At 37.2% G+C, this 12,585-nt stretch overlaps 3 protein-coding genes across 3 annotated transcripts; 1 reads left to right on the top strand and 2 right to left on the bottom strand.

Annotated features, from left to right (window-relative positions):
* Nucleotides 1-720: 720 nt before the first annotated feature.
* On the bottom strand, nt 721-2,505 carry LOC9300160 (DNA-directed RNA polymerase II subunit RPB1). Its single transcript, XM_021015512.1, is given in 6 exon segments — nt 721-958; nt 961-970; nt 1,068-1,250; nt 1,310-2,053; nt 2,196-2,272; nt 2,384-2,505. Coding segments are annotated over 6 exon segments (1,095 nt in total). The 5' UTR covers nt 2,439-2,505; the 3' UTR covers nt 721-932.
* Nucleotides 2,506-2,605: 100 nt separating this feature from the next.
* Nucleotides 2,606-4,460, bottom strand: LOC9301906 (centromere protein S). Its single transcript, XM_021015513.1, has 4 exons — nt 4,277-4,460; nt 3,833-3,904; nt 2,986-3,066; nt 2,606-2,904 (listed from the first exon to the last, which is right to left on the bottom strand). Exons 1-4 carry the CDS (start codon nt 4,398-4,400, stop codon nt 2,747-2,749), a joined length of 435 nt encoding a protein of 144 aa, XP_020871172.1. The 5' UTR covers nt 4,401-4,460; the 3' UTR covers nt 2,606-2,746.
* Nucleotides 4,461-6,625: 2,165 nt separating this feature from the next.
* Nucleotides 6,626-11,702, top strand: LOC9301905 (chaperone protein ClpC1, chloroplastic). Its single transcript, XM_021015511.1, has 10 exons — nt 6,626-7,004; nt 7,514-8,093; nt 8,229-8,344; nt 8,449-8,568; nt 8,658-8,843; nt 9,341-9,556; nt 9,650-9,867; nt 9,953-10,028; nt 10,111-10,200; nt 10,290-11,702. Exons 2-10 carry the CDS (start codon nt 7,520-7,522, stop codon nt 11,481-11,483), a joined length of 2,790 nt encoding a protein of 929 aa, XP_020871170.1. The 5' UTR covers nt 6,626-7,004; nt 7,514-7,519; the 3' UTR covers nt 11,484-11,702.
* The last annotated feature ends 883 nt before the right edge of the window (nt 11,703-12,585 follow it).

Here is a 12,585-nt window from a genome sequence, read left to right as displayed (position 1 = left end):
AGAGAAATTGAGTAATGCTTGAAACATCGGATATATGTATGCATTATTAGATAGTTTGGTTTAGTAAACCAGACTATCATATTCAACATCAGGTTAAATCGTCGAGCCATGTAAGTGTAGTAGGAGAGATAAGATTAAGACATTCATGATTTTGTCAAAACTTTCCTTAAGGTATGATGGTCTTACTTCAATAGGTAAATTGTGCTCTCCAAACCTATTGAAGCGGCATGAATATTACGTTTATAAATTTTATAAATTGAAGTTCAAACTCAGCAAATTTACTTTTAGTATGAGGTACGAATAGGTCAAAACATCAAGACAGTTATACTTACAAGATATGTTTATGGAAATAACTCTCTTTTTGATAAAAAAAAAATTCATTGATGACTCCTGAAAATGATTTATCTTATATAACTTTTGTTATTACGCGGTACCTACTAAATATATTTTATAATTTCTATGTTGTATATTGTTTTGTAAAACAAGTATGAATGTATATAGTTTTTAAAATTCAAATGATTATGATTAATCTTAACATTTTGTATTATACCCAGTTGAAATTTGATATCCCGCGCAATGCGCGAACAGTAAATCTAGTTAAGAGAATTGGAAAGTGTCTAGTACAAATACTGATATCTTATGCTATGCCCCAGAATGATAAAGGTCATAAGCTATTAAAACCGGTAAAATGTTACCAATCAGACCGAACAAAATTCTCCATGACTTTTAAATAAGATTTTATCATGGCTTGTTTAATTACCGAAAATAATCTCCCGAATGCTTATAAAATGTTTGAGAGGTTTAATATAAATTTGATCAAACTTGAACAACTTCATATCCTTGGAGAGGTTGCTGCATCACACGTGGGATATTCATACTCGGCATGGACTTGCTTAATAAGAGCTTCACAATCTTTCTGAGAAGATGGTTTCTTAGTTTTTTCCTCTTCCATTGGTTAATCATGATTCTCCTGAAATTATTGTAACCAAATTTCTCAGACTAAGAAAAAAAACAGAATAGTTGAGAGTAGTAAACAAGAAGAAGAAATTGAGCTAATTATGACCAACCTCTGCTAGGACAGAGTCGATAAGCTGCTGAGTAAACTCGATCTGTAAAACAGTTCCAGTTAATTCCACTGGTCTTTGTGCAGACTTCAAATCAACGTCTGAATCCTTTAAAATACGGATTCTAGCACAAAGGTTGTGCTGAAGAAACCGTAAAGTCGCTGCAGCACCAACCAGTAGAGCTACCTGCATAGTAAATTTCAGTACGTGATACTGAAACAAGAGTCAAGAATGTAAAACCAAACCTTAGAACATGGGACATGAATTGTGCGAGTGGCCTCAGCTTCCGGGTAATTTCTACCATCCACATGGAAGTATCCATCCCCAATCTCCGTGAGATGATCATTGGTCTTGTTTTCAGCTTCCATGTGCTCAGGACCATAACCATCATCTTCAGGAGGAGAGCTCAAGATAGGGCTGTGCTGAGTAGAGGTAGGGCAGCATTGAGGAGAGGTAGGGCTGTGATCAGGAGAGACAGGGCTGTAACTAGGAGAAGTAGGGCTGTAACTAGGAGAGGTAGGGCTGTAACTAGGAAAGTTAGGCCTGTATTTATGAGAGTCAGGGCTGTGACTAGGAGAGTCAGACCAGTAACAAGTAAAGGCAGGGCTGTGACTAGGAGAGTTAGGCCTGTAAATAGTAGAGTCAGGGCTGTGACTAGGAGAGTTAGGCCTGTAAATAGTAGAGTCAGGGCTGTGACTAGGAGAGTTAGGCCTGTAAATAGTAGAGTCAGGGCTGTGACTAGGAGAGTTAGGCCTGTAAATAGTAGAGTCAGGGTTGTGACTAGGAGAGTTAGGCCTGTAAATAATAGAGTCAGGACTGTGACTAGAAAAGTTAGGCCTGTAACTAGGAGAGTTAGGGCGATAACTAGGAGAGGTAGGCCTGTAACTAGGAGATGTAGGGCTGTAATTAGGGGAGGTGGGGTAATCTAGGAGAACGGATCCAGTTCCAAAAGGAGAACCACCATAACCATAAGGGTCGTAATGTGCATGCTACAAAAATGAAAATTCAGACAATTCACACAAAGGACATAGAAATACACCAACCAAAAACAAGACAAGACTTTCAATGCAATCACATCTCTGTATCCTTGTAAAGGATCAACGTTTTTGATCTTCAATAAAACAGATATACCTTCGCATTCTCAGCTTCATTATCTTTCTCTTCTCTAATCCCTACAGCACCAATCTCGTTCTGAGATTTTCCTTTACCTACAACATAAAACACTCTGAATTTCTTTGCTACATTAACCCTAGACCAAATCGAGATCCCTCATACATAATCTTCAATGTGTAATAACCAAAAGGATCAGAAAAATATACCTAAACCATCATCCAGCTTCTGTTTCTTCGTCGGAGAAGAGCCAGATTGTGACATTGTTATCTAGCGCGGGTAGGGGAATTATCAGACCTAGCTTACAATATTTTAGCTTATACGTAGTATATAAAAGAAAACAGATAACAATGCAAATCTAAAGAGAATATAGAAATAGATTCTCGATAAATACGCAGCTTTAATTAAGCAAGTGAGGATAAATACGCATATTTTTTTTAATTTTCTGATTGGATATATTAATCATTTAAAAGTACGTTAATGCAAAAGTCTTCTATATAAATTTCCAAAAAACTCCAGGGCTTTTAATAACAGCTTCTCCATGGGTGTGTATTTACACTCTGCTTGAAGAGTTACAGATCGGTCGTGATGCGAACGGCATTGCTACTACTGGCTTTGTCTTCTTTCTTGGCTGATCCTTTCTTGCGTTTCCTATCCGATTGTGGCTCTTTTGCCTTTAACTCATTGCACAATGACCTCAAAGACGCAGCTAAGTTATCGTTTCTATGAGCTGCAAATTTCAGAAATAGATATGACATTCAGAACTAAGAAACCATTAACATGAACGTGTGAGAGTTGAAACAGTTTATACCGGAGAGAACAACATCGTCCATGTTCACAACTTTGCGTCCAGCATGATGAGCAAATAGTTCAAGGTCCTTTGCAACATTTTCTGTTACTCATAACAAAGAAGCAAAATTTCAGACAAAGCTACTCTGGAAACTAAAACACTAAATTTTGATTTAGTCAACTCTACTATGAATTGAAGCTTCTGCAAACAGTTTACCATACAAACATCAACCAAAATAATCCTACTCAACATAAGCACACACCATGCTTTAGGTTGCCATTTCTGTGCTTTTTTAGGCTAACTACCACATAAAGGCCTAAGAACAGATACTCTTCTTCACCGCTGATAAAAATCCTAACATAAACCAAAAGATTACTTCCAAAGCATTGACCAATCTGTATTACCCTGAAGCTAGATAAAGATTCAAAGTGAATAGTAGTAAGCAATGAAAAGTTTTAATGAAATGACTAGAACTTATAAAACTAACATTGCACATTTCATTAATGTAAAACTAACAAGACCAGAATTCCTCTAACAAAAAGATTACTTACAAAACATATTGACCCATCTATATTCCCCTGAAGCTAAATAAAGATTCCAGGTGAATAGTAAGCCATATAAAGTTTAAAAGAAATGATTAGAACTGATAAAACTAACATTTCACATTTCATTAATGTATAACTAGACCAGGATTCCTCTAACCAAAAGATTACTTCCAAAGCATATTGACCAATCTATATTCCCCTGAAGCTAGATTAAGTTTCCAAGTAAATAGCAATGACAAGTTTTAACTACCGTAGGGTTCTTCAAACCATAAGAAAAGAGAGTTGCAGAATTATTGTTCCAATGCATAGAAAACTGATCTCACCTGCATATTTAAAGGCTAAATCCGCCACACATGCCACAACAGGTCCGCCTATTTCCATTCCATTTTTCTTCGCTGCTCAAACCAAAACTCAAATCAATCAAATTCAAATCTTCTCCAGGAAGAATCTTCTTCGTTACTATGTTGATTCACCAATTCTAGAGATTGAAAATCGCCAAATCTAATTCGAAAACAAAGAATGGCAATGAAAACATTTAAGCTATGTTCTTCGTCCACCAGAAGACACTAATCGGAAGCCAAATAGATTCTCGGGCGAAGGAATAAGTGAAGATGAAAATTGAATCCTCAATCAAATCAGAACAAATTTCAAAATCAAATCGAAATCCAGAAGATGTTTCATCGAATAGATTCATAAACCACCGTTGATTCGCCGGAAATTTTGAGAAATCGAATGAAATGGAAGGAGAGGGAGGGAGAGAGTCTAACCCTCGGCTTCGGCGATAGAGATCGCGGATAGTCTGAATCGGTCTCTAATGAGATCATCCATGGAATCTTCTTCAACGATTTGGTCTACCTGGAGATCGCTTATGTCTTCTCCTCCGACGTCCATGGCGAAGCAAGAGCTAGGTTTTCTTCGCCTGTGTTGGGCTATCCGATAATAAAGGGAGAAATATACGCGGGAAACCAAAATATAAAACGCAGCGTTTTAAGTATCTCCTCCAACTCCAAAACGCAGCGTTATATGGAGAATGGTAATCGATTAACATTTTTACTTTTTTAGCATTTTGCTAAGTTACAGAACTAAAATATCGATTACCATAACCAACATTTATGTTTTGCTGATGATATTATTGTGTTTACAAAGTCAATGACAAGATCCTTATCAAAACTTTTCAAGATTCTAGCTATGTTTGAGAGAGACAAGGCGGATGCATAAAATAAAGCTAAATTAATGGGTAGTTATACCTTTCATTTAAGAAAATCTAGAACTCTCTATTACGCGCCTACCAGTTTAAATATTTGAGTGTTTCGTTTAGCTCAAGAAAGGTTAGACATGTTTATGAAGTTCTTATCAACATGGTCAGAAAAGTCGTCTTGATTCTTGATTAAATATGTTCCTTATCCGTCATCTATAATAGTACAAGCTTTTGGCTATATGCTTTTCAACTCTCGAAGAGGTGTTTAGGGAAAACTAACAGTCTTTCTAAATTCTAATGCTTTATTCTGGTCCAATAACCATCATTAATCTAAAGTATATCTTGTTTGTAAGCCATGATAAAAAAAGGTTAATCTTGGACTACTAGATTCGTCGACAATTTCATTATACCTTTATGCTCCGCATGATTAATTTGGCTTTTTTTTTTTACCCAAGCTCAATTTTTTTCATGAATTGTATGGGTCAAAGTCTGTATGGTATCTCAACGAACCTAACGGAAGCTTAGAACATTATAGAGCCACGAAAGGATTCAGAATGAACAAACTTTATTTTCGTTTATAAATTTGGTGTCTTTGGCGCTCCCATGCTGTTTAATTTATTTGTATTAACAAAAGAAATGAAAAATCATATAGTTTAAAACAAAACTTACCAACTTTTATACTAAAACATCACTTTACTTCAAATGATATAATATATAGGGTTGGAAACTTGGAATATTTGGTTTTGAAAATAACGAATTTTTGTCCGCTGGAAAAAACTTAAATGTTATATAGGATATATAGAATTCGTCGAAGATGTGTCTAAACAACTTTAATATAGTTTTCTTTCTTTCTTTATAATGAAAAGTACATGTCTTAATGCGAAAAGATATTTCTACATATTCTTAAAAAGATTATACAAAGTCGCCTTATCACAATCAACAAGCGATTTTAGCCAAGATATGGTATTGGTATGCAATGCAATGCAATGGCGGACCCAGAAAAATTATTTACCCGGATCATTTAAATATGAAACTATATTATTTAGTATATTGCATAATAATATTATTCAAGTACAATGGATCTCGAAAAAATATTGTGGTTATCACTACTTTTCGACCAACAAAAACCTATATAAAACAAAAGAAAGGAGATAAATTTATCAAAAAGTGTCAAACTAGGGAATCAAACATGGGTTATGGGGTGTCAATAAGCATAAAATTACCAAAACTTCTGCTTGCTTTTTAAGAACTCTAATGCATAAACACAAGTATAATTATTTTACCCAGGTCACTTGACCCTCCTTTCCCCTGAATGGGTCCGTCCCTGAATGCAAGTAATGAACAGAGAGGACAAGAAGACAAATTAAATTAAGATTTTTTTTAGCAATATAATTCATTTACATCATTACTCTCTAGGTTAATTAACAAAAGCACCTTAATTTTATAATGCCTAAAGAGAAGATATTTCCCATAAAATAAGAGGTTGAACATAAACCATGTCACGCTCTCGTCGTCGAGAAAAAATAAGAGGTCGAAGTAACATAAGTGGCAACGTCTAGAAAGATTCGTCCGCGAGAAGTAAAAGTAGTAATCAAAAAACAAAAATAAAAATCGAGAAATTGGTCTCGTACACGGAACCTCTAACACCAAACAAATTGACCATTAAGTCCTCTGTCCAGATACGTAGCGAGAGACCAATATCCTCAGGGTAGAATAGTCATTCCCTCCATAACCAATCATGAAATGTCACGTGTAACGATCTTAGACTCTCTATAACGGACGGTGGTGAGGTTGTCAAGTTCCTTACCGTAGCTCTTTTGGCTATTATACCAAATTGGTTTAGTTCTGTAAACCGGTAGTGAAACATGTTTTAAAATTGACTTGAATAGTAAAATTGTACTTTATCCTCTATTAAAACAATAAAATGCAGAAATTTCATGAAAACTTCACCAACTACTGAAGTTTGTGGGTCGGTTGGTGTAAACCGGCCGGTAGATTACGTAAAATTGAGTCGGTAAGTAGGTCGGTTTACCACGTGATATTTTCATAGCTAGAGTTTGGAAGTATTGCTAGCGTGCACGATGGTGCACCGAACAAGTGTTATAGACCCGCACCGTATAAAGAAAAAAATAAAGAATCAGACCCGAGAGAGAGAGAGATAAGGGAGGGTGAAACAAAATAAGCACACACCACCATATCCATCTGTTTTTTTTTTTCTTTTCATTTGTCTCTCTCTTCTTCTTCTTCGATTCGTTTTTTCCTCCATTTGATCCTCTGTTACGCTTCAATCGAACTCGGTGAGGGTTTTTTCACTTAATTTCTGTATTCGGATTCTTGGTTTGTTTCTGCTGTTTGTCCTTGAAGCTTATGGCTTCGTTTTTTGTTCAAAGCTAGGGTTTTATTTTTACTTGTTTGTGTGGTTTAGTTCGAATTTGTGCGATTTATGATGCTTCAGATCGTGAATATTGATGGAGATGGAGATTCTCTTTAGTTTTTGTAAAAAAAGTCAATTCCATTTGCTCATTTCTGTTACTGTTTTGGTTCGATTTCTCTCATCTTCATTAGTAGCTGATTTTGTAGCTTCTATTGATCTGAGCTTAGTGGAATTCAACTTTCTGAGCTAGTTTTTGGTTTGGGGCTTCACTTATCCAAAGTTCGTTCTCAGTGTTTCAGCTTTTGTAAATCGAATCCAATCTTATCTTGTCAGCTGATGGTTCTTTGTTTGAATTCTTGCTCTATTTGCTTTTCGATTTGATATTTTCTCCGAATTGTTCCTTCGAAGTCTAACTCCTTGTTCCAATTGTAGGAAGTCATGGCTATGGCCACAAGGGTGCTGGCTCAATCTACTCCACCATCTTTGGCTTGTTACCAGAGGAATGTTCCCTCCCGTGGATCTGGAAGATCGAGAAGATCGGTGAAAATGATGTGTAGTCAGTTACAAGTTTCTGGATTAAGGATGCAAGGATTTTTGGGATTACGTGGGAACAATGCTTTAGACACTCTAGGGAAAAACCGTCAAGATTTCCATTCGAAGGTGCGGCAGGCGATGAATGTGCCCAAGGGGAAAGCTAGCCGGTTTACGGTGAAAGCAATGTTTGAAAGATTTACTGAGAAAGCTATCAAAGTTATTATGCTTGCTCAGGAGGAAGCTAGAAGACTAGGCCACAATTTTGTGGGAACCGAACAAATTCTTCTAGGTCTCATTGGTGAGGGTACTGGAATTGCTGCTAAAGTTTTGAAATCCATGGGGATTAACCTAAAAGATGCACGTGTGGAGGTGGAGAAGATTATTGGAAGGGGCAGTGGCTTTGTTGCTGTTGAGATCCCATTCACTCCTCGTGCAAAGCGTGTTCTTGAACTCTCACTGGAAGAAGCTCGCCAACTTGGTAAATCCCTTCCCTATAGCAAGTCTTTTGCTTTCATCTTTTTTGCCTCTGTATCTGCAATCTCTATATTGATTTATTGTGAAGTGTATTATCCACTGTGTTGATTGTGTTCATTACTTGTGTGAATATCATCAGGTCACAATTACATTGGATCCGAGCACCTTCTTCTTGGATTGCTACGTGAAGGTGAAGGTGTTGCAGCTCGTGTCCTGGAAAATTTAGGTGCAGATCCTAGTAATATTCGCACTCAGGTAAAGTAGTTGCTTATGTGGTAAACTGATTTTTTTCAGTTTTCTTGATATATTGTTGTGTAATTTATATTACAAAGTATAACTTAATTGTATTGGATGGCTAGGTGATACGCATGGTGGGTGAGAACAATGAGGTAACTGCTAATGTTGGGGGAGGAAGCAGCAGCAATAAGATGCCAACTCTTGAAGAGTACGGGACAAACTTGACGAAACTGGCTGAGGAGGTAGTTATTTGTTGAACTGACCATATGAGATTCCCTTGAAGAGGTAAGATCAATTGAGACTTAATCATATTCTTTTCTTTTGACCTTAGGGTAAATTGGACCCAGTTGTTGGAAGGCAGCCACAGATAGAACGTGTGGTACAAATTCTTGGCAGGAGAACCAAGAACAACCCTTGTCTTATTGGAGAACCTGGTGTTGGTAAGACAGCTATTGCTGAAGGACTTGCACAGCGTATAGCCAGTGGAGATGTTCCTGAAACCATTGAAGGGAAGAAGGTAAGCATTATGTTTGTCTGTTTTTCAGACTTGTTGAGAAGTTTGCGTTTAAATAAATTAATAGTTATGAATGAGTATGAGATCCAGTCTTATCTCTTTACTTTAAATCTTCCATTTACTGCATACTGGTTTATTACATGTAGGCACACATTTCATGAGTCACAGGTTCCAATTTACTGCCTTAGTTGTGATTTTTTCCATGGCAAAAGGTTCAATACAAAATGATGTTTCTGCAAAAGTTGTGAAAGAAAGAATTTATGTAGAGAATGTATCCAGTGAATAATATGGTCTTTGTACATTCTGGTTTGTGTAGATTAAATTTCTGGCACTTGTTTTTGTGAAAGAATGCCCATGCTGATTTGTTTTTGTTATCGTGATAATATGAACAACATACTTAACAGTTTAGATTCACATCACCCTTAATTTCCTGTGATTATGCTGGGTAGTGCAACAGCGATCTGATGGTTCTTGCGTTTTCCTTTTCTGTTTGACTTCAGGTTATAACACTTGACATGGGTCTTCTAGTTGCTGGAACAAAATATCGTGGAGAGTTTGAAGAGAGATTAAAGAAGCTTATGGAGGAAATAAGACAGAGCGACGAGATAATCTTATTTATCGATGAAGTGCATACTTTGATTGGGGCTGGAGCAGCGGAAGGTGCAATTGATGCAGCTAACATTTTAAAACCTGCTCTCGCTAGAGGTGAATTACAGGTAATTATTCTTTTTGATCTGGTTTACATAGACAATACTCTTACAGTTGTGTTATTTATTATCAGTAATTTAATCATTGAATAATCATGATAGTGCATTGGAGCGACAACATTAGATGAATACCGAAAGCACATTGAGAAAGATCCTGCGTTGGAAAGAAGATTCCAGCCGGTGAAAGTACCTGAACCTACCGTGGATGAAACTATTCAGATTCTTAAGGGTCTGCGAGAGAGATATGAAATTCACCATAAGCTTCGTTACACTGACGATTCTTTAGTAGCAGCTGCACAGTTGTCATACCAGTATATTAGGTGGCTGATCTCTCAGATTACTTGTTAATAGTTTAAGTAAGGGTGTCATAAACATTACTTACATCTGATTGTCCTTTGATTCCAGTGATCGTTTCCTTCCTGACAAGGCAATTGACTTGATCGATGAAGCTGGTTCTCGGGTTCGACTTCGTCATGCACAGGTATGGTGGAATCACATGCCAGGTTTCTGTTAGTTTACCATTTTCATATTTTGATCATTGATTAGCTTGCTCATTTATGCAGGTCCCTGAGGAAGCTAGGGAGCTTGAGAAGGAGCTTAGGCAGATAACAAAGGAGAAGAATGAAGCTGTCCGTGGCCAAGACTTTGAGAAGGTACATACCGTTTGTATATATTCCATTCGTAATTTTTTGTCAATCTAGGGGACAATAAGATGTCTTATAAGATGTAAATTTTATTTCAGGCTGGGACACTTCGGGATAGAGAAATTGAACTCAGAGCTGAGGTATCTGCTATCCAAGCGAAAGGCAAGGAGATGAGCAAAGCAGAGAGTGAGACTGGTGAGGAAGGTCCTATGGTCACGGAGTCAGACATCCAACACATTGTATCTTCATGGACTGGTATTCCCGTAGAGAAAGTATCAACTGATGAGTCTGATCGCCTCCTCAAGATGGAAGAAACCCTCCACAAACGTATCATAGGCCAAGACGAAGCTGTGAAAGCCATAAGCCGAGCCATTCGCCGTGCACGTGTTGGACTCAAGAACCCTAACCGTCCAATAGCTAGTTTCATATTCTCGGGTCCAACCGGTGTTGGGAAATCCGAGCTTGCCAAAGCTTTGGCAGCTTACTACTTCGGATCTGAAGAAGCCATGATTCGTCTAGATATGAGTGAGTTCATGGAAAGGCACACCGTCTCCAAACTCATCGGTTCACCTCCTGGATACGTCGGGTACACCGAAGGAGGTCAGCTAACAGAAGCAGTTAGGCGTCGCCCTTACACCGTCGTTCTATTCGATGAGATCGAAAAAGCCCATCCAGATGTTTTCAACATGATGCTTCAGATCCTTGAAGACGGTAGATTAACAGACAGCAAAGGAAGAACAGTTGACTTCAAAAACACACTTCTTATCATGACATCAAACGTCGGAAGCAGCGTGATCGAAAAAGGAGGAAGACGTATCGGGTTCGACTTAGACTACGACGAGAAAGACAGCAGTTACAACAGAATCAAGAGCCTTGTGACCGAGGAGCTGAAACAGTACTTCAGACCAGAGTTCTTGAACAGGCTAGACGAAATGATTGTATTCAGACAGCTAACAAAACTGGAAGTGAAAGAAATTGCTGACATACTGTTGAAGGAAGTGTTCGAGAGGTTAAAGAAGAAGGAGATCGAGCTCCAGGTGACTGAGAGGTTCAAAGAGAGAGTAGTAGACGAAGGTTATAACCCGAGCTACGGAGCAAGACCGTTGAGAAGAGCCATCATGAGGCTTTTAGAGGATAGTATGGCAGAGAAAATGCTTGCGAGAGAGATTAAAGAAGGAGACTCGGTGATTGTGGACGTTGACGCTGAAGGCAACGTCACAGTGCTAAATGGTGGAAGTGGCACTCCAACTACTTCCTTGGAAGAGCAGGAAGATTCTCTCCCCGTTGCTTGAATAAAAAAAAGGCAAAGTGCGTTTCTCTTCTTTTGCTTTGGCCCCTAAATGAAGTATGGCAAGAGAAGGTTATGAATTGAGATATTTGGGGGCTTTCTTAATATACATTTTCTAAATATATGAAAAAAATGTAATGTATAGATGACATTGTGTAGCTTCTTCTCTTCTTCCATGCTTTTTAAGGACTTTGCTTTGGTGCCATGCGAAGAGTTTTTTATTTTTAATATTGGGTTTCAACGTCAAAAGAGTTTAGGACTATAGTTGAAAACAAAGATAATACCCATGGAATCAAAATCAAACATAACATGGTCAAATTTATGCCGTGAAGCAATAAGAGAATGAAGAAAACCAAGAAAAGCTATCAAGAGCTTGAAGCAAATGGAACCGACTACTACCAGATCCTAAACTAACAAAAGCTCTCATGTTTGATTTTCTTCATATATTGTCCATATTTTAAACCTAATTTGCACATCATTAGATTATCCGTGAATCAAGAGGAATTTTGAAAAATATGATACTACTTTTAAAAACTACTAGAATTAGGAAAAACGTTGTTCAAAAATATCACTTTCAAAACTTTATAAACCTTATAAAATCTTATAAAAAAAAAAAATTCAATTAAACATTGTATAACATGCGTTACAAAAACTTGTTAAAATAGAAATATTTTTTGTAACATGCTTTATAAGAATTGAGAAATCCGTATTTATGATATAATTTTTTTTTTGATGAAATGTGAAATTAAGTGATGTAAAGTAGAGTTATTTACAACTAATGAACAATGATAGCAAACGAGAACAAAGTATTGAAATAAAAAACAGAGCACAACGCTTCTATTGGTTTTGTGTATAGCTAAACCACCTTTGGATCAAACCTCGGAGCTTCATGTTTTCAAAATATCTCACCGATACGATTCTCGAACGGATTACTCTCTCAATAGTGCGGGCTAGTTGAGAATGTGTACGATATATCTTGTTGTGCCTTCTCTCATTCCGTTCGCGCCATATATAATATATGGTAGCTTGGAAACACAATCGGAGGAGAATGTAGTCATACCTCGCAAAAGGACGTGTGATATTTTCGTTTTAATAATAGTTGTATT

Source organism: Arabidopsis lyrata (assembly GCF_000004255.2).
Source record: "Arabidopsis lyrata subsp. lyrata unplaced genomic scaffold ARALYscaffold_8, whole genome shotgun sequence".
In the NCBI taxonomy this organism is placed as follows: Eukaryota; Viridiplantae; Streptophyta; class Magnoliopsida; order Brassicales; family Brassicaceae; genus Arabidopsis; species Arabidopsis lyrata.
This window is presented reverse-complemented; position numbering and strand designations above follow the sequence as displayed.